The 24,200-nt window shown below is 37.5% G+C and overlaps 1 protein-coding gene across 1 annotated transcript in view; it reads right to left on the reverse strand.

Moving 5' to 3' along the window:
* The window catches only part of LOC130608973 (maltase-glucoamylase-like), a 55,635-nt gene that overhangs the window by 5,195 nt on the left and 26,240 nt on the right, over positions 1 to 24,200 (reverse strand). The window contains exons 22-44 of the mRNA XM_057427472.1: positions 21,026 to 21,075; positions 19,589 to 19,759; positions 18,553 to 18,702; positions 16,741 to 16,947; positions 15,769 to 15,923; positions 13,849 to 14,017; positions 12,967 to 13,063; positions 12,743 to 12,855; positions 12,513 to 12,638; positions 11,312 to 11,440; positions 11,087 to 11,194; positions 10,746 to 10,808; positions 10,362 to 10,496; positions 9,496 to 9,580; positions 8,396 to 8,534; positions 4,453 to 4,586; positions 4,005 to 4,039; positions 3,804 to 3,920; positions 2,428 to 2,576; positions 1,369 to 1,453; positions 1,202 to 1,258; positions 416 to 540; positions 40 to 128 (exon numbers count right to left, since the gene is read on the reverse strand). Coding sequence (XP_057283455.1) covers positions 40 to 128; positions 416 to 540; positions 1,202 to 1,258; positions 1,369 to 1,453; positions 2,428 to 2,576; positions 3,804 to 3,920; positions 4,005 to 4,039; positions 4,453 to 4,586; positions 8,396 to 8,534; positions 9,496 to 9,580; positions 10,362 to 10,496; positions 10,746 to 10,808; positions 11,087 to 11,194; positions 11,312 to 11,440; positions 12,513 to 12,638; positions 12,743 to 12,855; positions 12,967 to 13,063; positions 13,849 to 14,017; positions 15,769 to 15,923; positions 16,741 to 16,947; positions 18,553 to 18,702; positions 19,589 to 19,759; positions 21,026 to 21,075 — 2,688 coding nt within the window. The remainder of the gene's footprint in view (positions 1 to 39; positions 129 to 415; positions 541 to 1,201; positions 1,259 to 1,368; positions 1,454 to 2,427; positions 2,577 to 3,803; positions 3,921 to 4,004; positions 4,040 to 4,452; positions 4,587 to 8,395; positions 8,535 to 9,495; positions 9,581 to 10,361; positions 10,497 to 10,745; positions 10,809 to 11,086; positions 11,195 to 11,311; positions 11,441 to 12,512; positions 12,639 to 12,742; positions 12,856 to 12,966; positions 13,064 to 13,848; positions 14,018 to 15,768; positions 15,924 to 16,740; positions 16,948 to 18,552; positions 18,703 to 19,588; positions 19,760 to 21,025; positions 21,076 to 24,200) is intronic.

Raw genomic sequence — 24,200 nt, forward strand, 5'->3', positions numbered from 1 at the left:
AAAAAAGGATTTTATGAAAGCAAAAAGCATCATACATACCAATGCGAACCCCATCATCCCAATAAAGCTGTCCTTCTGCTCTCAGAGTGTCATTCAAAGCGACAGTGAGCCCCATGGGGTTTTTTCGGCTATAGAAAACATAGTATTTTTCTCTCAGTATCCTCAGGTAACCAACCACATTTCATATTTCTCAAATGTTAGAATGTTTTAAAAAAATATTACACGCCACTCAATTTATCTCCCAAAGTCATCTTCTTAAACTAATCCTATGAAATTTAAAGGAGGCCATCAGGAGGAAAGAAAAGCCGGCCATAAAGCTCCAGTGCCATTATACATGTATCTTCTCTGAGGACTGATAGTATTTTATCTATTTGTATTTGTGCAAAACTAAATTTTAAATTTCAGTCAATCTTACCTGTAAAAAGTTGTATTAGCAGGCTTTTGCCAAGCAAGGATGTATCCACCCCGGATATGCAGATTGATATGTTCCAAAGGAGATGGTAAAAGACTGAACTGTCCCCTAATGCCAATATCTTCATCCTATGTACAAAAGATTTTAAAAATCCTCTACTGAGTTGCTCCCACTTTACTGGTTTGTTTGGGTTTGTTTTTTTATAATGAAATTGTCATGTTTTGCTAGCCTGATGAAGTAGGACTTTCTACTGCAGAAGTAACTACCAAATGCTTATAAGAGAAACTGAAATGCAGGATCTATAAAAGATTGCCTTGAGTATAGGTCACAGTAGCCGAACTAAAGGGGCCAGTCTGGTGAAACACAAACTTGTGATTAATGAAATGACCTGTGATGCCTGCTCTTCCAATTACCAAATCTTTTCTTATTTTCTGTGAAAGGTGATGCAGCTAAATGTGTTTTGTGTTTCTCCATTCCAGTATTCCTTACAAAGTCATTATGTATATTATTTGAGGCTTAAAAAAGTCAACAGAAGTACCTCAAATTAATTTACTCTAGCTGTAGTCATGTTATTATATATTAGTGTGGGATAATAATTACAGGAATCAAGGTTGCTTTTCTTTTTATTAGCTAAGTAGCTGTTACGTTGCTAAGAAGCAATACTGAATGGAAGTTTGTAAAAGGGTGGGCAGGGGTTCACACCTCACCACTACTCTCAGAACACCCTTTCTGCCGTCTAAGCAGCATTGTGAAGAAGACATATAAAATATAGTTTTTAAAATTACTTACTGTGTGGTAATCATACCAGCGGGCATTGGGTAAGTAAGCATTCACTGTTACAGCATTCTGGAATTAAGAATACTTGGTTTAGGTACCTTAAATGAAAAAAATGAAGTGACAGTGAAAAGTGAAAGCTAAAGTGACATTAGTATTTTCTTAAGTTCTTAAAAATGTACCTGTTGCATCACAGGACTGATGAGCAGTGCAGGTCCCCAAAGAAACTGCTCGTATATTTCCCAGGTTGTTCTGTCTTCTACAAACCTTCAAGTTAACAGAATAATGATTAAACATTGCATGCTGAACTTTTCCAAAGTGTTCCTTCTTTAAAAAACTATTGTCAGCATTTGAATGTACTGTTCCTAGTACCTAATATTTCCTCATCTTTATTCTACTATTCATAAATCAGTTAATGCTTGCCAGGAATACACAAAGATCCTAATGTGAAACTCATTAGAGAAATACAAGCTATTAGCTTTAGTTTTCCATTTCTTTGCCACAGCTATTCAGTGTATTCAGATCACAAAACTCAGAAGGTCTGTTGTGCCTGGCCAGGATTAGCAATAGTAAGATTAGGTTCTGGACAGACTGGGAACCACTTTCTAACTTGTGCTACTTTTTTCTTTAGCAATTGCTTTGAAAAGAGGAAGTCAACACATGTGAACAGCTCAGTGTTCCTCAGACAAGACGTGTATAGATGAAGAGCACATCTAACTCCACAACAGAAGAAAGGTTTTTGCAGGTACTGACCCACCTGACAAGGAGCAAAGAAAGCTTCTGTGTCTAACAGCATTAATAAATTAAAAAAAAAAAAAATCTGGTATATAAGCTTGGACATAACAAAAAAGCCAGGTTTTTTTTCCCCTGCAAAACTCTCATGATTTATGGCAGAATTGTATCTTTTCCCAAAAGTTTTTATCCAGCAATTTTTTGCTTTTTTATATTTTTTTTATTTTTTTATTCTACATACACTTGGCAGTCTGTTCCTTGCCCTAGAAGAGGTTAAAGGTGAGATCTAAAATTTGAATTTTACTCCCAGAAAATAAGATGTTCAGTTTTGAAAAATGAAGAACTAGTGTTAATTGAGTCAGGCTTGCCATTGAAAGCTCATACTCAACCTTGTGGTTGTTTTGTTGTTTGTTTGTTTTTTAAATATTAATTGCTGTAACTATGAGGGTCATAACTACAAAATTTTCAGTGGAAATTCCTGATAAGAAGAGTATAGGAGTCCCACTTACTCATGGAGCATGGGGCGGATCACAGTGCTGCCATGGGCATGGGCTTCATACATTAAAGTGTAGAAATAAGGTAGCAAGGTGTATCTTATATTCAGCACATTCCTGGAAATCTCCTCAAATGTTGCATTCCAGGAAGCAGGATCTTGCCTCTGAAAGAGACTTTCGTTAGTCCAGCTGGGTTTTGCTCAGAAAAGCTACGAAAACCCCAGACCACCCAAAATCAACAAAGCAAGAGAAAGACAAGGAAATTTCTCTGCCAAATTAGAGCACCTTCATTTATTTATGCTTCAATTAAGAAGTGACACTAAAACCAGCAGGTACCACTGTCAGCCCTAAGAGGGGAACTGGAAAGGGAAAAGGTGAGAAAAACCTGTGGGGAGTACTATAAAAACTGCTTAATGCAAAGTGTCCCAAAGGCATGACACATCCTAGTGTACATAATTTATTATCCCTCTTTTCTGCAGGGCAGCACTCAGGACTTGCAAGCAGAGAGTGAAGCACTAACAACTGATGTCAGGGAGCACTTCCAATCTCTATTAAATGTATTGAAGAATACCTTGGCAAATTGGGCAAGACTGGAAGCAACATGATAACCCTGAATCTGCATTTTTTTAAAGGCATTAAAAGACCTATCGAAAGGTATGCCGCTGCAAGATAAAGCACAGTTTCTGAAAAGGAGACCTTAATCCATCAGATATATGCTATATAAATAGCTCTACTCTGCTAGACCTGGAGCTTTAACTGGAACGAAGTGCTGTTCCCATTTTTTTTTATTTTTCCAGTTATCTTGTTTTACAGCTTTCTAGAATATAGTCCTTAGCCAGCACAGACCGACATTTAGGCAATTACTTTCCTCTTAAAAGAAATACAATATCTGATGGTGGCATATGTGCAGAGTACAGAAATTGCCGAGTCTTACTCCAAAATCTGATTACACTGTTCCATTTTCTCATTTGATGTATAATTATGGTCAATTAGGGCTGAGAGCACTAAGGTCAGCTTTGCTCCTTTAAGTGCATTTGCCACCAAAGCGCTCTATTTTAGTCTTGCCAGTGTAGCGTGTTTGAATAAAAATGATGCACAGGGAAAAATACGTAGGAGTTGGATTCAGTCAAAGCAAACTTAGAATATGCTTCCTGCAAGCGGTCCAAATCCCAGAGCAGCATAAGGCCTCCCATGTGAGGGGGAGCCTTATAGGCAAGCTAGCATATAAAAAAGACAATTTTTATTTGATAAAGAGCCAAACATCTTTTTGTGTCCATTTTGCTTGGAATGTAATTTTTTGAGCCAGGTGAGCTTGTACGATGTTCTGGCTGGTCTCTATATTGTGTTGCAAAGGCCCAGCAGTTAACAACTATTAAAAACTTGTGACTCACCCTTGTTCCTTTCTGATTGTGATTTCTTGAATATGGGTAAAATGCACCTAGTTCCATCCAGCGAATACACAGCTCATACTCTGAGTCTTTGAAGAAGCCACAGATATCAGCTCCTGTCTGAAAGTTTCAAAATGACCCAATTGAGATAAAATAAAATTATGTACAGCATCAAGATAATAAGGTAATAAATTGTTAGCTTACATAAGATATTCCAAAGAGACTGAAATCCATCATACCTGAAAGGAGAAATAATTCAATATTACTGGCTGTTGTTTTGTGGGTTTTTTTGTCCCCCTTTGGTATGCTAATGCTTACATAGATAATACTTATTGTAATGGTGAATGAAAATAAAAAACCCCAAGTCTGCCATGTTCTTCTGCTACAGAGTGATGGGAGCTGATTGGTCAGGAGCAAAGAAAGAAATGAGGGCAGGTCACAGGGCACAAAGTTGGTTGATCCCAAGGGAATAAAAGTGTTCCTAGCACCTGGTGCAGAACTAAAGAAGTTAAAAAAGGTATTGACCACTTATTATGGTTCCTCAATTAAATTGCTTACATGAGATAAAACCACATGAATACTAGAAGCAAGCAGCTGAAGCAGAAGTAACTGCATACAGTAAATTGAATACAGATACTTTTCTTTCTCATACCAATAACAGATGCAGTTAGCTGATCCCAAGCTGCAGTGTTATCACCTAACCAGTGTCCTGCCCATCTTCCACTGCTGGGATATGTGGAACGGGTGATAACGATCCCACGCTCCTTGGTGGCATCCTGCAAACCTCTGACATTGAAAATAGAGCAAAAAACAAATTACATGAGAAATATTACATGGGAATTTATTATACCAGATTCTCTGAAATTAAAGGGCTTATATTTTCATAGCAAAGGAGGGCATTGCTGTATGCATGAATATGCATACATCCAATGCAGATGTGCTTTTTATGGCAATTTACTGTGATTCACATATTGACAGTAGCTCAGCAGTGTCAGCCAACCTGTAACTGGAAAAAGAACAGGCAGGCAAGGACATGTTAAAATCATAAAACTATTGAATGTTTTGGGTTAGAAGGGAAAAGATCATCTAGTTTCAACCCCTTGCCATGGGCAAGAATACCCTTCACCAGACCAGGTAGATCAAAGCCCTGTCAAAAATGGCTTTGAACTCTTCCAGGGGTGAAGCAACCACAACTTGCGGATGTAGCCCAACTTGCACTTTCTCTAAGGTCTCCATCTAAGGTCTCCATGGTGTGTTCCAGGGCACCTCATTCCTTTCTTAGCATACCTGAAGACTTGCAGCAGCAGTTAAAAATAATTCAACAGAAATCATATCAAAAATATCAGAAGGGGCAAAATAGAGGTGTCAGAGCTATTGAACCTGCCAGTATAACTCCTGTTGCCAAAAAAATGTTAGAACAAGTAATGGATCTGTAATAACTTCAGAAATACCAAGATGACATGATATCAATATGGTACGACCAACATGGATTTGTCTGGAAGCAACATACTAAACCAGCTGTTTTCTTCTTGTGGCAAGTAACAGATATTAGAGTGAAGGAGTGACACCGATGTGTGTGACTACCTTAGCGTTAGCTGACCTCTTGGTCTGATCACATTTGTCTTCCTCATAAGCAGAAGAGATGTCAACCAGAGGTTAATTAACTTTTGAGGATGGTGGGACTTATTTTTATTTCCCAAATTAGAGGCAAATCCCTACAGGGTGGGAAACATGTAAGCATTATGGTTTGGGGTATAAAAATATAGCTAGCACCAGGAAAGTGTTGTCATGTATTTCTGATGTTCTGGCACTAAACTGCTATGGCCTTCCTAAGGATCATTGCTACAGGGGGAGGAGACTGTGACATGCTGATGACTCAGAAGAGCCCTTGAGGTCTGGGAGGTGTGGGTGTGAATGAGCTGGATGGAGAACAAATTAACTAAGTAACCTCATTACTCAAATACATAAAAACTTTATTTAAGGAAATTAAATATTTTATTTAATTTCCTTAAATAAAACCTTGGTCATTGCCTCAAAGTACCTGCAGAGGCAACCAAGTAAGCTTAAAGCAGGAAAAAAAAAATTAAAAAAATTGTTGAGTTCAGGGGAATTTATGGTTCCTGGTTTCTCAGCTGAGGATATGAGCACCTTTCTCTGTAGTGTATGCTGTTGGTCTACACTGTGTGCCTAGCATGGATGCATTACTGCTCCACTTTCTTAGAACAGCTCCTTTGCAGCCATGCACCCACTGTGAATCATTACAGCAAAGTACTAAACCACAGTACTAATCAGAAACTTCACTGATTAAATCACACTGCTTTCCAATGCTAACTGCACAATAATTGTCTAAACAGCTGCTTCAATAATGCACTATTTATTTATTTTTCTACTGGATTTGCAGCTTTAGTGACACTATAATTACAGAAAAAATGCACAAGTCACTTTAATTACCGTAGTAATTGAACTAGACTAATGTGCTGTAATTATTTCTTCCAAGACAAACTGTAAGTTTCCTAGTATCTTTTTATTTCTTTGTAACATGCTATCCAACATTTTCAGCCTCTGCTTAGTCTACCCTACTTCAACAATGCTTTGGAAATTGCAGATAAAATTTCAAATGTAAAGGAAGTGTATATGATACACAGAACTGCTCAAGAAGGAGTATGGCCTGAGTGTTTTGCTGACTCAAGGTGCCAACTCTGTGATCCAGGGGTGAACCAAAGCTGTATACATGAAAAGCAATTACATATCTTCTGTTGCACAAGTACTCCTTCAGTTACTACCAAAGAATAAAGTGGAAACTGATATATATTATTTTTTTTTGCAAATAACATTTTCTCTAAATTTCAAGTGTGACAATATCTGTAAAAGGTGTGTAAGTTATAATAGTTTCTCTTATGGTACCTTTCAAAACAGAAGGACATATTTCACTACATTTGTGTTCATACTTAATATAGAGAAATGCTGGTAATATTCCTGTTACTGTCAAATTATTGTTTACTTACAATGCCCAAATTGCATGTGATTTGGCTGACAGCAGAAGTATCAGATATTCCTTCTTGTCCTGTCAGCAGTTTCACTTCTGCCTTGACTGGCAGCATTGCAATGTCATGCTGCCAAGTATAACATCCACTCAGTCAAAAATTCAAGCAGCCTTAATATTTTATTTCTTTTTGGTGATATTAAAGGTAGCAAGGTCTATAAAGTTGCTAAGCCCTCTAACACTGTTCCTTGCTTACTCATTGAATTGGAGATGAAACAGCAGATATATTATCATTAGATCAGATGTTATCTATAGCAGGCCGGGGTACTATTCAGAAAGGAACAGATAATGAGATTTGACTTGGAACTGAGAAAATAAATTCTTAAAAGTCAAGCTTTATGCACACAGTTTGCAATTTAAAAGACACAGTTTTCCCCTTTCACTACGACTCAATTTGTTTTAAATAGAGGCCATAATCAAGCCCTTCTTAAACTAACATTCTTTAAAAGTTATATTCATTTTTCCTCACTGGATGTACAGTGTAAGGTGAAAACAGTGGCAGTGCTAGAAGTAAACCAGGTCATGCCAGCCAAACCTAAAAACAGGAAGTATTTTATATTTTAATTATGATAATGCTGTGAGACTATCCTGGAATAATTACTGTTCCCAAGACCTGATCAAGATGTTCAGACCTGTTCTCCATTCTGCCTTGTGAATGAATACCAGAGCAGAGCCTTTGGATTGATTGCTTCCATTTACAATGCAGAGCATTGCCCTAGCCTAGCATTGGTGGCTGCCTCATAATAGAAACCTCTGCTGAAAAGAAGACACATTGTTTTTCAATGCTTTGAGATATGGAAACGCTCGATTGTGAGTAATTACATACAAATTAAACTATATGAGAAACAGCACTGTAACCATCTTATTTCATAATCCAGGTCAGTAATTAAGCTTGTACAACATAATGTTTATGGATGAAGACCTTGGAACAGGTATACCAAGACCTGCTCCCCAACTGGGCAAGCAGTAAATTTCTTTAGTACCAGACTTGGGTAAACTCTCTTTAAAATGTACCTTGAAAACTGCATCTGCTCAGGGTCAGTGATTTTAAAGCTTCTAGACTCAAAACAAAGACTTTGCCTGGTTGTCCTGAGACAGTCAGTGATGCAGCTGCAGGTGCAGACATGCTTGAGCAGGTGTGGGTTTTTTCTTCTAGCTGGCTCCAGTTGCAGAAAGTATTTATTGTAGTGAAATAACAGAAGCACAGCTTCAGCTTAGAACTGTGCAGACATACTTGCTCTTCTGCACATCCCTTCCAGCAGCTCAGGTTCGTATTACCCTGCCTGCACCATGGGCAAAATCACTGTGCTAACCGGGCAGTAGGGGGCTGAAATAGTCCCAGCTGACAGAGATATAGAACTGCTGCTTAAACTTTGGAACATCAAAGTTCACTTCTAGCTGAACTGAAGAATCAAAGATAATGGAATGAAAAGAAAGATTTCTCAGGCATGTTAAATAAAGTGGTGAAAGTTTGCCTCGAAGAATATAGACACAGAATATTCATGTGTAACCCATTTTGGAGACAGCAAGAAAGTATGCAAACTTCACTTACTCTAGGGTAGGTTTTGTTTGTGACCATCCATAAAGAGAGTGGACATCGTAGTGTCTAGCTGGGGTACCATCTGAAAGATACTGTTGACCTTCCATGCATGGAGTTTTAACAATTAATCCATCTGACCGATATCCCAAATCTAGTGGAAGGAGAACAAAACCAATTAATAATGAACATTCAAATGTTTATGAATGATTAGAGTTATTTTTCCTTAATTTTCATCATTTCATAGCCATTCAGTCTCTTTTAGGCATGTACACTGTTATTTATTTATTTATAATTATAAAAATAACATTTCCAAAATAGAATATTTCTAACATTCCTATTTAGGCATCTGATTCTCTAAGTGTTAATAGCTCAGTTACAGATGTTCTTACTAAAGAGGCTCAAAGAGTACAAAGTATATTCAAATTCAGAAGACATTGCATCTTTGTAAGCATCATCAGATCATCCATATATACAGAGAAAATGGGTGTGGCAGGGAGTATGGTCTGTGTCTGAATATTAACTTCCTTACAATTTCTTAGAAACTATTCATAATAACTGAAAACAAGAGTAAGCAACATGAGTATGTTAAGAAACCATTAATAAAGAAATTACTAATTGGTACTGTACACAAGTACTTATGTAAAGCCAAGATAAGAATGCTAAGTATTACAAGTATTTGTATAGATAACGGTAATTATCTGTTCTAGCTGTATTATATATATTATCTATTCTAGCTGAATGGTAATGAGAAGAGACACAAGAATATTTTCTAAATTTTTAATTAATTGCATTATTAATCTGAGCAAACTGCAAAACAGAGAACTACATTCTTCACCATGCCTAGAGCAAAGCACCTAGATCTAAAATAGGTATCAGAATCCATATGAAGGCAACTAAGAATGGCTTTATTTTTAAAAATGTCATGCAGTTACAGCTCCCACTGAAATAGATGGGGTTAAAATATACCCATACTCTCAGAATTTAAGGACCACTTTCAGTTAGGGGTTGTGGTCTTATATACCTAACTTTATGTATTTATGCCACATACACCATATCAGAAATTACATAATAACTATAATGACCTAAAACTTTTAAGGAGTAATCAGACTTACGAGGCACATATGGTGGCATATTTAAGAGTTCATTTCTACAGCCCCCAATGGCACCATTCAGAAAAGTTGCTGGCTCATTCATGTCCTAAAAACAGAGAGCAAAACTTGATTGTATTTGCTTCAAACCTACAAAACACACTAAATTCTGTATTACAAACAGTGTTGTAGAAGAATCACTTGCAGCTGTAGTTTCAGTCTGCCGTTCCATGTTTTCTTGACAAAATCACAGAATCTTAGAATCATAGAATAATTAGAGTTGGAAAGGACCTTAAGATCATCTAGCTCCAACCCCTCTGCCATGGGCAGAGATGCCTTACACTGGACCAATTCGCCTGAGGCTCTGTCTAGCCTGGCCTTGAACACTGCCAGGGATGGAGCATGTACCATTTCTTTGGGCAACCTGTTCCAGTGCCTCACCATCCTCACAGTAAAGAACTTCTTCCTCATATCTAACCTGATCTTCCCCTGTTTAAGTTTAAACCCATTACCACTTGTCCTATCACTACAGTCCCTGGCATGGTGCAGGGACAAGGAGCCACAAAGTGTTTCAAGGGAAGAACTGTGAGTCTGGCCTGTTTCCCCTGTGCAATGAGTGTCACAGTGGAGGAAGAAAGTCACAACATACCAAGGCAGTGCAAGAGTACAACCTAGAGCCAAAGTGGTGCCTTTGGTTGAGGGATCAGGTTCTGCCTGGTGCTCTGATTACTTTCCCTTCAGCTTATTATTTTTTTATTTTACCTAATGGCAATTCAACACTAGATACCCTCTGAGCTTCATCGGTAGTACATATACTGTGTAATTTCTCTTCTAGTGTCTGGCAGAGAAAAAAAGAATTACCCAGAAATTGAATTCATTTCTACACTTACAATCCACAAGCCATCAAACTTGATGCTTCTTGAGGGGTTGGTGGGATTGTTGTAGAACTCCAGGATTTCTCTCTTCCACCACTCTGCTGTGGAATTGCGCAAGAAGTCTGGGAAAGCAGCATGTGCTCCATAGAGCTGTAAAAATAGTAGAAAAACAAAACAGATACATGTTTGAAAATGTCCTGTTTACAATGTTGGAATTCATTTAAAAAAAACAAGTAAGTTACTCCTTCACTAACTTTTTTGGCTCTGTTAGGAAGTGTAGTGAATTTCAGCGCCTTATTTTTCTCCCCAGATTCATCAACTAGCTTGCTGCTATTTTCCTTAATTCATGTGCTGCTCTGTCTATATTTGAGTCAGTAAGAAAGCCATAGCAATATTTACCTGTATTTGGGTTTCCTCAGGCAGCGACTCATTGACTTCCACATCAGGAAGAAATGGCCAGACCTAATATGACAAAGGACATTATTATAAAATAATCAAACCACACTGAATGAGCATCAGCAACAGACAGATATAACCATTCTTCCCTGATATCTATGTGAACGACAACACAAACTGAAGGCAATTCAATTTGTAGTACTTATTACATGTGTCATTTACATCCAGGCATGATTATGCTACTAACAGACTTTCCCACTGAGGATAGCACTGAAGCCTAGGCTGACATGCTGTTTACTTGGATACAGCATGCCTCTACCATCACCATTTTTTAAGAACAGTACCTTGGAGTATATAATGTCATTGGTATTGGGCCATTTTATGAAGACATCATCCTGTACACCTCTTGAGAAGGTAGGATAATTGGTTTCATTTCCAGAGATGGTTGGATCCTGTAATTAAAGACACTTTTACCTGCATGCTCAGAAAACAATTTTAGAAATGCTGTTGAATGTATCCTGCATTCTGCAATGATATATTGGAAGTTAGAAGTAGTATTCAAAACTGACCAGGATAATGATAAATCTCATTCCTTCTTCTTTTATTTTGTTAACCAGAGCTGGTAATCCAGCAAAGCGTGTGCCAATGGTGAAGTCCAGTTGCCTTTCCATATAGTCAATATCTGCATATTGGACATCCTGCAGTTAAAAAAAAAATAAATAAATAAAATATTTTTTCTATTTTGCCGGCTAGAAATTAATTGAAAATCTGTGAAAAACTTTGACCTGTAAAATTGGTAGCAGCTGTAACTTTAAGCTAAAGTTATTAAATTAATTTTGCACACCCTATCAGCAAGTCCAGTACAAAATAAACCCTTTGCTACTGCATCTAGTCTAAGGGTAGAAATTAACACATGACAGACAAAAACATCCTAGATTTGTACATACAGGTATGTACACAAACTGTACATATGCTACCATATCTGTAAGGAAATGGTTGCAACAGCTGCTCTGTATTGAAAGTGTGATGTTTAGAACATTTAAAACGAAGAGTCATATTCAATTTACAGTATAATTTTGTTAGGTATAGGTGCTATTCCAACTTTCCCAGCAACAATCTGTGCCAAATCATAGCTGATAAGACACAGAGCAATATACTATAAAATCATAGAACCATAATACTGAAATGATGCTGATTCATTTCTTTTCTTTCTTGTTTCACTTGTTGACCATTGCTGTTTCATAAGCAGCAGGGCTAGGGCCCATTACTGACTAAGGCGTCTGGGTGCTGCTTTGGTACAAATGATAAAGAAATTACAGCAGCCTATGGCCTACATTTAACATGGTTTAGAGTTTACAGAGATGTATGAGGGCAATAATTTTAAACTAAAAAAGGGATATTTAGGCTTGATGTGAGGGAAAAATTCTTTACAATGAGGGTGGTAAAACACTGGCACAGGTTGCCCAGTGAGGTGGTAGATGTGCCATCCCTGGAGACATTCAAGCCCACACTGCATGTGGTTCTGGAAAACCTGATCTAGATGAAGATGTCCCTGACCGTTGCCAGGGGTTTGACTGGATGACCATTGAAGGTCCCTTCCAACCCAAACTATTCTGTGATTCTGTGTTCAGCTCTGGCATAAAAATAGTCTGCTCTACTCTACCATGGTGGGGGGGGGGGGCTTTGATTTTGTGCTTTTAAATGGTCTTTATTAATACTAAGAAGACAAAAGTTCTGGCATGAGTTCAGATGTTAACTGCTACCGCTTACATGAGGAATCCTAGCTGCCTTCATTTCCTCCACCACCTGGGCAATTTCTGAGTCATTCACGTATCCATAGCGGCACAACTGGAATCCCAAAGACCAGTAGGGTGGCATGACTGGTCGTCCAATCAGCTAAAAATAAGAAAGAATATTTGTGGTGAATACATGAGATGAGTAGAACAAACCAAACCAACCAATTAAACAAACACTAGTTTGTAACAGAGTAAAAATCCTACTGCAGTGTACTCCTGTACAACAAGTTCCGGAGTTGGGCCCAAAACCATGTAGAAGTCAAGGATTCCTCCTATGGTGCGGTATGTCAGGGCAGGTGTTGGCTGTAATGTCACATCTGGAAATGGAGAAATTGAAAGGAGAAAATGGTGCCTGGACTTGCCACTGTTGCAAAACAGTGATCATAAAAATAAAACACACTGAGAAAATAAATCTAAGTTTTTCTTACCCATTGCATTGCTGTTAAGAAATAGAACTCCATGGGCATTGCTATCTTCTTCAAGAGCCATGTAAAATGGATGATGACCATAAGAATTCAACTCGTACTGTAAACGACATAAAATACATATTGACAGGGAAATATCACAAGCATTCACTAACTTACATTTATTAATAAATTTAATAAAAGATGAGACATGACTGCCAAACATACAAGTAAACTCCAGAGTTATATACTTAAACCCTACACACCTACAAAGCATACCTACAGAACATCACTTTCAACTTCACAATTTGTGTCAGTTGTCTTCAGACTGACCAGGCAGAAAGGAAAGCAAAGATATTACTGCCTTTAACACTTGCTAATGAGAAAGTCCTTCCCCAGGAGCAGATGCTGGTGACATTCTGTTCACTTTCATTTACTTAAAAATATATTCAAATCTGAACTGGAAATTCAGCTGTTTCATTGGTCATTCCCTCAAAACTGCAAACATTATGCCCTCATAGGAAATAACGCAGGTATACACATAGACACAAGATTTCTGATTTACCTGTGTAAACACTAAATTAATCCCAAAGTAGTAGGAGTTCTCCTGACTCATTTCTACCTTTCAGAATAATTAGCCGAGAAGAATAAAAAAGGAAGAATGTGCTATTATTTCTAAGCCATTTGCTGTCTTCTGACATCTGACTCCACACACTGGTCACAAAGAATATGTTTAGAGAAGACCATTGCAATTGAGACACCATCCAAATTATAAGCCATGATAAATATAATCAAAGCAAATATGTGTGTCCAGTACCAGCAGGCATTCACTGGACTTTAAAGTACTGCTGGATACTTCCCCACATTAGGATCGTTGGTCCAAAAGCCACATTTGCATCCACTTACAGTAGGAGGCTGATCCCTTGTGAACATTCCCCAGGAGTGCCAGCTTGTGTTACGTCGAAACGTTGTGTGCTCATTTTCTCCAAGTCCATATATATATTGGGATGGTAAACGAGTAGAAATCTGAATGAACATGTCACTGAATGTGAAGGTGGGCAGCTGTGAATCCCAGCTAAAATGGAAAGAAGAAAATAAAAGCAAGAATACAGTGTTTTCAGGGCTGTGTTTAGCTGACACTTCTTTTGGGTTACTTTTTTGAGGCTACTTTTTTTCTCTGAAAAATCTCTTTCTTCCGTAAAGGTGGAATAAATCTGTTATGGCTATGGAGAAAACTTCAAGCATATGAAATGGGGATGTCTAAGAATTTGATACACAGTTTAGAAACACAAAGTCCTCCATGTCTCTCACAGACATAAATATTATACACAGGCATCATGCACACCAAGTTGCATCAAGGAACTCAGCTTGCAATGAAGTTTTGGGTACTTTTAAAAAATTACATAAGATTTTTTTATTTTTTTTTTTTCTAAAAACCATAACACATACAACTGCTAACATCATTGTTCTGTTTTTTAGCTCCAAATTCATCTTAATCAAGGAAAACAATGAAGCTCCTATCAGACTTATTGGCTGTCATATTACCAAAATCCATCTGCAAGTTAGTTAACACACTACAATTTTTATTTTCTTTTTTGTAACCATTCCTCAAAACCAAACGATCAGTCCTTAATGATCAGTGGTGTGGTCACCCGAGGAAATATTTAGGAAGTGTAGAAAATTGTTGTGCCTCTCGGACAAATGGGAACTGCAGAAGAAATGGACTTTGGAGTTGTCTGTATTCCATACTTCATCATGTTGTAAAGGATTTTTAGCAAGTGTCAGACTAAGAAGTGACCAGGGAGAAACCTCAGATAATTGTGAGAAAAAAACAGGATATTGCTTAGGGCACTTTCTCCAAACTCTCCCTAGTCCTGGGTCAGAGTAATCCCAGGCACAGCTGCAGGTTGGGCAAAGAAAAGAGCTCTGCAGAGAAGGACTTGGGGGTGTTGGTCGATGAGAAAATGAACATGAGCCAGCAGTGTGCACTTGCAGCCCAGAAAGCCAACGGTATCCTGGGCTGCATCAAAAGGAGTGTGACCAGCAGGTCAAAGGAGGTGATCCTGCCCCTCTACTCTGCTCTTGTGAGACCTCACCTGGAGTATTGTGTACAGTTCTGGTGTCCTCAACATAAAAAAAAGGACATGGAACTGTTGGAACAAGTCCAGAGGAGGGCCACAAGGATGATCAGAGGACTGGAGCACATCCCGTATGAAGACAGGCTGAGAAAGCTGGGGCTGTTCAGCCTGGAAAAGAGAAGGCTGCTTGGAGACCTCAAAGCAGCCTTCCAGTATCTGAAGGGGGGCTATAGGGATGCTGGGGATGGACTCTTCATAAGGGACTGTAGTGACAGGACAAGGGGCAACAGGTTAAAATTTAAACAGGGGACATTTAGATTGGATATAAAGAAGAAATTCTTTACTGTTAGGGTAGTGAGGCACTGGAATGGGTTGCCCAGGGAGGTTGTGAATGCTCCATCCATCGCAAGTGTTCAAAGCCAGGTTGGACAGAGCCTTGGGCGGCATGGTTTAATGTGAGGTGTCCCTGCTCACAGCAGGGGAGTTGGAACTAGATGATCGTAAGGTCCTTTCCAACTCTATCTATTCTATGATTCTATTCTATGATTCTAGTCAGTGTTCTCATACAATGCAATGGTGAAACAACCTCCACTGAAGCAGCATCTGGCATTTGGCAGACAGAACCATTTCATGGGAAGAGTACAAGAACAAGTCTTAAGGTGTTTAGAATACAGTACACTAGGAAATAGTCTGGCTTGGAAAGAGCTAACTAAACCAGCTGAAATAAAATAAAATTACTGTGGCTTACATGATTCTCCCTGTGCTTCTGCGACGAACTTGTATACCAAACGGTTTTTTCTGAACTGATACTTCATAGAGTCGTTCCTCATCTGTGCTTGTTGGGGAGCTTGGGAGATTTAGTGGTACTGGAACCTCATATCGTGCATTTTGATAATCATAGATCTATAAAGTAAAAGTCAATTCATTTCAGTGAATGAGTTGTTTGAAATCTTATCTATACTAATAGAAATCTGATCTGATAGAAAATTGTTGAAAACCCTGAGATGAGTGTTTTCTTTCAGTATGTATTCTTTAACCAGTTCATTCACAGTAGTTTGTTTGGGGAAAAAGAAATGAACCTAAAGGATCTATTTTGGATCAGGAATGGATTATCCATTTTTTATGTTAACTTAAAATATACACCTGTATTTTAAATATATATGTATGTAGAGTGAATATCTTTCTGATTCATCTTTTAGACAACTTTGAGAGATACTTTTTAAAGTTTCCTGTATTCTGAAAGCTGACGGGAGTTTTTTTATGCCTGACTGCTTTAAGGCTTCACAATTATTTCAGTGTTATTACACTCACTGTAATAAATTATATTCTGAAAAATAGTGCATTAAAAATTTTAGAATAGAAGTAAAATGATTAACTTGAAAATCAACTGTGAAAATGACAATGTTTATAGATAAATTTACCTGTATATTAATAAAAGGCCTTCAGTTCTGGAGTTTGTGGTTGACATTTTAGATATACATTGACATTATACTTTTGATTCATATAATTTCATTGGAAAACTGAGTACAAAATTCTAGGACAAAAAATATGCAACCTAAGAGCAGTAACAGTTGATTAGAAGGAGAAACATATCTAGGCAAGGGTGCTACATTCTGTGTAATATAAAACTGACTAGAAAAAGCCCTTATAATTTCTATAAATAAGGCTGTTTTTAACAACAGGACATTGCATACCCTTAGAAATTCTGGAATGACATTACCTTAAATTGCAGCATGTGGTTAAGATGATATTTCACCTCCAAGCGTAGTGTACTGATTGGGGTAGTGTAATCCTCATTAGCTTTGGTGTTGGCACTGTTTAAGATGAGGTTGGCTGCCAAACCTGATGAGGTGTATTCTACTTGGTCTACAGAATAAGCATTGTCAGAGCTGTAATAGCAGGATGGAATACCTGGGCCTGATGTCTCCTGATACAAATGGAAATAAGTTACAGGTTAGTGAGCTACACTGACCTGCTGTATTTTTTTATTAGCTATTAGCATGGAATCCAAAGTTTCAATTTTTATCAGATATCTATCAAATGTAAAATTTGTGGAAAAAAACTTACTCAACTAGTGAACAGAACCCATTTATCTCTACACTAAATCAGATATAAGCAAACAATCCAGTGAAGGCTGCACAAATAGTTGAGTCAAGAAACTGAATGCTTGCACTAGGAAGGTGAATTTAACTTCCCTGTATCTGTGATCTTCAGCTCAATCCCACAACATAGCTTAGTTGTGGCCTCTTAGAATTCCTAAAGCTTCCTCCCTTTTAATCACACTGCTCTCTGGTCACTGTCTGCCATCAAGGGGGTGTGCCCAAAACCCATTGGATATTCAGATGAAACCTTTCCATTGGGTTTATTCACACAAATTCCCCTTAAAATATCTACTGAGAATTGCATCCTATTTAGCAAAGATCTCCTGACAGCAAGATCAAAATTACTTTCAGTTTCCTGCTACAGTTGAACATAAACACTCAAACTAAGTATTCTGAGGTCAGATGAGCTAGTGAATGTTAATGCATTAGCTTTCCACTTCTGGATATTTGCCATCAATCCTGCCTAGTTGTTCACATGAAACTATGTCTGCTTTGTGCATTTTGTTAATGAATATTTATTCATCTGCTTTCACCAAAATGAAAGCACCTTTCAACCTGAGCAAGCATTCAAAACATACTCAGTTCATAACAGGACCAGAGTTTGATTTCACAAGAACAGTCATTTCCAAATGTCCAAAATTTAAAAAAATATTCCTAATAGTGCAACAAAACCAGGAGAGTCCAACAGCCACTTCAGCTGTTGCTGGTTCAAGAGTAGTTAGCAGAAAATTTTGGTCTTCATGGTTAGGATGTATGTTCAGGCTGTAAAATTTAGATTTAGAGGATCATGGAGTAATTTAGTTGGAGGGACCCTTTAAAGTTTAACCCTAACAGGGCACACAGCTCCCATATAATAATGGGATAATTAATATCCCATGGGATATTAATGAATGAAGCTCTGTGTTAAAGAACTGCATGTCAGAGATTATGATTTCAAAATAGCTCCTCAACACGGGAATACGCAATTAAGCTCACATAAGAGTCAAATTTTTTTATTGATTTAAGGATTTTCTCCCAAACTGAGATCCAGAGTAATCAGTTTGACTTAAAGTATGCTTGAGTGACTATGAAGATGCAACAAAGTTGATACAACATGCAGGCCACAGTGCCAGTGAAACAGAAGAGGTAGCTGAGGATACTATTCTATTTTTTCACAACTCTAATATAACTTTTTTCTGTCTTTCGAAAAATACCACATTTTAGCTTGGTTTCTGAAAGACTTCAGAAGAACTTATATGATTGGCAACTACTTTAGTTTTAGTGAAGTAAATAACATCTGCTAGGACAGCTGATGTCCGCGCCCCCATTTTATTTAAATCTGACAAATCTGACGGACTATTTTTGTTTTCCACTGTAACAATTATAAAGAGAAAGCTATCATCCTGGAAACATTTCTATCTCATGAATTTCAAGAAATTATTTTTGCTTACGTCCCAAACACAGCCAAGTTGTTCACATCTTTCTTGTGTTGGATTGGGACTGGGATAACAGTCAAATCTTTCATTGACACTCAGTTGTTGACTCCATTGTACTGTGTAAGATTTTCCTAGTTCAAGCTGAAGTCCTGTTATATGAGCAACCTGTAAATATTAAACAATAAACAGTTAACAAATCCCACATCACATCCATTTGCCCTTCAGTCAGCAGAGAGCACATTTTCTTAATGTCAATTCACAAAAAAGCTTGTCGTGTAATATTTGATGTAGTCTCACTTATACAAACACACACAACTGATTTGCTTGCAGCTAAAATCTAAAAAATTAAGGATAATAAAAAAAAAGAGCCCCCACAGCTTCCCTGGAATAAAGCAGGAATAAATGTAAGGGTACATATCCTTCATTTTTTAGAAATATGAATGCAAGAGGTAAGAAAAAATAGTTTTATTTTCATTCAGCATCTGTGATAATAGGTAATTTAGGTGTTTGCAATAATTGAGAAGAGTGTACAATGCAAATTCAAAGCAATGCTGGAGCTATCCTTATCGTGGGAAAGCACTTGCATGAAAGCTTTCCACTAGCACCAGAGCACTTGCTTTGCACATGAATACAGGGTTGCTCTTTTCTGGATTCACTTTGTGAAAAATTCTGCATGAAGTGATAAAGGAGGTTTAAACAGTGTGATTTTGTTTTAAAAATCAATGCATAAACATTCATTTAAAACATACATAAGTATTTGTAACCATCCTCCAATATAACACAAAATCATAGAAGGTATTCCTTCTCTTAGATGTTAAATGTTGCTGTATGAATAACTGCATAACAAAACTTTCTGTTGCACAGAAGGTCTGAGAGAAAAATGTAGAAGCACTTTCTATGCAGCTGAGTTGAATGCAATTATACTTCTTTTCTGTAACAAAATAGATGTCATATTTCATTGAAATGACATGACTGAGTGCTGTCCTTTGTAATATATAAAGTGATGTAATTTCATAGATGTTTGCTTTCTGTTTTCCCATTCTTGTGTTACCTTTTCTGAAGGATAATAGGTGATATTATGTGGAGAATTTTCCCCAACATTGTTCTGAGAGACAGTAACTGCTGTTATTTCCTGAAGGGATCCCAATATTTTGATTTCTTCAAACATCAAGTTGTTTGGATCAGCATAATTGCTGTTTATAGCAGTCATAGTTAGAACGTTCTGAAAAAAAAAATAGTATATTTTTATTAAAAAAAACTCTGTCAAAATACTCCTGATTTAACAATTTTTTTTTCAAAATCTTATGTTGTAGCACTAAGTAAGCCAGTAGTTTTTTTCCCTAACATATTATTACCCTGCTTATTGTCACAATAATGCTTCTCAACATGCATATAAAAAAGCTTCATAGTTGTGTTCCAGATTCCTTTTTTTGCTTGTTTCAGAAATAAGAAAAGGCTGGCAGGTGTGTGTTACAGGCAGTTAACCTCTACTCTACTGTGATCTTGTGGGGTTCTAACAAGTGAAGGTTCATATTCAATTTCCCTGATATAAAAATTCCAGTTCCAAGTCAATTCCATTCCTTATTATATTAAAAGTCCAAACAATGGATCTGTACAGTGGCTGGCACATGTGCCAGAGTGTAACTTCCTTATTACTCTAAATGTGAAAGTTTATGTTAATTTTTAATTCAACATCATTACAGCCAACTAATGATTTTAAGAGTCTCAAACTCCAACAGTGACTGAGGTTTCCTATCTACTAATGATTATATGATTAAACAAAAAACAGTAATGCATGTGCTTCACTCCCATGTTCTCATGCATTCTTTCTCAGTTGCCACCCTGGTGTTTCACAGTGGCAAAGGAAAGAATAACTTTAGCAGAAATTATTATTATACTAAAAATATGCTATCGTATCACTTGGAGTCCTTGTCATATGGTATCTAGGGTAAATATTGAATAGAAACACTAGTTGGACTTCACTCTGCCATAAATTAACCCTGCCAAGAACATTTCAGTTTAAAAAAAAACAAACCCCTAAATCATAGCCTTGAAGTAGATTCTGTGGGTGCAGACAAGCCGTACGTCTCCCTCACTCTCTGGAAATTTCAGCTATATTTTTACTATATTCAAAGATTTTTTCAGTATTTTGAGAATAACAAAGATCACATTCACCACCTTCTGGCCTGTGTTTTAACTCCCACTGGTGCTTTATATTCCTCTCATTCAATAAATGTTGTTGCTGAGTTTATTATTCTTAAATAGAATTTCTGTAGATTCTTATGTTAACTAGGAAAATTAAAACCAGCAGATTTTAATGCCAGTTAAGATGACAGTGTTTTGAACATTACTTCTCTTTGATTTTGCCAAATATTTTGCTTCTTAGTAAATCTTACAGGAGAACAAGGAAGGAGAATAGAACAGTCCTTGAAGGTACTGCTGCTAACATTGAAAAATTTTCTAAGATGTTTTAAAGTAAAATACTTACATTGGAAACAGTGAACTCATAGTAAATGTAGGCTTTACTGTCAATTGTACCTAAAAAGTGAAGAAAGAAGTTTACATTTGCAGTGTGGAAAGGAACAGCATTAAAACCACAACTGTGGCACTACTAGACACCAATGGATTTCTAATTATTATCATTACTGCATTTAGAGACTGCGCTGAGTGTCTCAAATATTTACTAATGTTTCTCTGAGAAATGGAAATGTCTCCTTTACTTTTTTCCTTAGGACAGTCTCCCAGGATGTCTGATTTTCTACATTTCCCAAACATTCATTGAAACCAGCTTTTCTGAAATGTACTGTTTTTTTTTAATTTTATTTTATTTTACTGTTACACCTTCTTACCTTGTCTTAAATGTAGATGGCTTGAAGCTAATCCTTTAAAATACCCTAAACAGTGCTTTTCATGCAAAAATGACAAGAATAATAGCAATAATCTCTACCACAGAACCATAAGAGAGGAAATAATGCACACCCAGGGAAAAGAAATCCAAATGTTGAGTCAATCTGGCATTTTTTCCACCATGTATGTAACGGAAAATACTGTCATTGCAAACAAATTGTAAACAGTTTCCCTGAAGAGAGTGCAACCTGTAAGTTTTGGTCAGGAAAGAAACTCATAAGATGTTTTATTGCTTTGTTTCTTAACAGAAGTGAGTACAATAATAGCTTTGTTATTTTAGGCCTTGACAAAGGAGTACATAGAGCTGTCACCCATACCTATAGCAGCCACCCAAGACGTTCAATATTTATGGCAGCAATAACCAGACAAATCACAGCTCTATTTCTTAAAAGCATCCCAAACTTCCACAAAACTAAAAATAAAGTAATAGAGGCTTGAGAATTTTTCTGGGTGATATGATTGGTACAATGAAAATAACAAGTGAGAGATCCTCAGGTTGAATGCATACTGAAGAGAACAAGGTAGCTATGCAATTAGGAAATGGGAATGCAGTTTTGAAGGCCAAGACCTGCCTGCTTTCATGGAAGTTCAGTTGAACCCCTGATCCCTGCACAAGTGAAACAAATATATTGTGACAAAGGATAAAGGTAGCTTTTAGCAAGAGGAGAATAAACCAGAGAAACTAGACCACTTAAGTGTCTAGAAGAAGGTAATTAGTTGTAGAAGATGTTACTCTTTTGTTAGTTGTATCTGAAGTAAGAATGCACGAATTCAGATACTGCTGTGGATTTACAACAGTGAGGTTGATTCATATGGGACAATCTCTGTCATCTCCTGAATATCTCCTAAATATCTCTCTCAAAAAAAACAGTCATGCATAGGTAGACACCTGGTGTGTAAAATACCTCCATGAATTACTGCCTGCAGGACCTCTAACTAATTTTCAGGATTATAAATTAAACACATATAATATTGTGTGTCGTTATGTGCATTAACAAAAATATAAGCATTACTTTTTTTTTTACCTCAATAGTAGTATGACTCCAACTTCATTTTTATCTGTACATTCTTATTGTTACCAATTTCCTATTTTTTAAACTATGTTTTTTTCAGTGTATCTAAAGGAAACTCTGGCACTTTTGCCACTGACGGCATTCTATGGATACAGCATTGATGCATGAATCAGGAGATTGGGGCTACTTGAAATGCAACACTATGAACGGGCATACACCATAAACCAAAATCCTTAGCTCTGAATGCTATGGTTTGTTGTAAATAAAACAATAAATTCTGTGAAATACAAGTCCTTCAATCATTTTATACAAGCCTGAGCATTTTGTAAAGCTTCTTCAAAAAATCATTTCAGAAGAACCCTTTGAACTCTTTGCTGACTTTTCTAAAAAGTGTGCAATAAAAGACAAAGGTTGAAAGAGCAGCCTAAAGTGTTTAGATTTAGACACTTCATTTTCCAAATTTTCCTTCATCTCAAGATTAACATGAAGTATATGTCTATGGATATAGAATGAAAAAGGTTTTTTCCATTGCTTGAGCATGACCTCTGCTTTCCTTAGACATGCATGTATTCCACGCATAAATTTAACCTCATATTAAAGCCTTGTGTTGTTTGTTTGGTTTTAATTTTAACTTCATCTGAGTTAAGCAGTGACCTTAATCTTAGAGTAAGAAAAAGGAATGTGTGTTGTAAATTGCTTGAAAGAAAAAAAATGAATGGTGAGGTAAGTGCTGTCATCACCAGCTCAACATGATAACTTCCTTCTAGTGATAGAGGAGCCAATGCAGAGAGCTGCAATGCCGGACCTTGTTCTCACCAATAGGGAGGGTTGGGTGGGGAATGCAAAGCTCAAGGGCAGCCTTGGCTGCACAGACATCAAATAGAGGAGTTTAAGATCCTTAGGGCAGCGAGGAGGGTGCGCAGCATGCTCAGTACCCTGGAATTCCAGAGGGCAGACTTTAGCCTGCTCCAGGATCTACTTGGTAGAGTAACATGGCATAAAACCCTGGAGGGAAGAGAGGCCAAGAAAAGATGGGTAATATTCAAGGATCACCTCCAAGCTAATGAACGATGCATACCAACAATATGGAAGTCGGGCAAAAATGCCTGGGACTGGAGGAATGATGAAACAACCACTGTAGGATGACATCAGGTTCATAACCATCTAAGGAACCTGAAGGTGCACAAGACCACGGGACCTGAGGAGATGCATCAGCAGGTCCTGTGGGAACTGGCACATGAAGTGTTCAAGCCACTGTCCATCATAGTTGAGCAGTCGTGGCGACCCAGTTAAGTTCTTGTTGACTGGAAGAGAGGAAACGTAACCCCCGTTTTTAAAAAGGGGAAAAAGGAAGACCCAGGGGACTACAGGCTGCTCAGTCTCCCCTTGGTGCCCAGCAAGATCATGGAGCAGGTCCTCCTGGAAACTATGCTCAGTCACGTGGAAAATAAGGTGATTGATGACAGCCAACATGGCAAAATTGTGCTTGACAAATTTGGTGGCATTCTTTGTGGGGTGACAGTGTTGGTAAGGACAATGGCTTTAAACTAGAAGAGGGTAGATTAAATATTAGGAAGAAATTTTTCACTATGAGGGTGGCAAAAAATGTAACGGGTTGGCCCAAGAGGCTGCGGCTGCTGAAGTGCTCAAGACCAGGATGGATGTGGCTTTCAGGAATGATTCTGGGATTTTGTCATCCTGGTCTAGTAGTGCTTCCTGCCCATGGAAGGTGGTTGGAACTAG

This window comes from Pezoporus wallicus, unplaced genomic scaffold, assembly GCF_028554395.1.
Source record: "Pezoporus wallicus isolate ANWC-B61680 ecotype Strahan unplaced genomic scaffold, APGP_CSIRO_Pwel_v1 contig_7657, whole genome shotgun sequence".
Lineage (NCBI taxonomy): Eukaryota > Metazoa > Chordata > Aves > Psittaciformes > Psittacidae > Pezoporus > Pezoporus wallicus.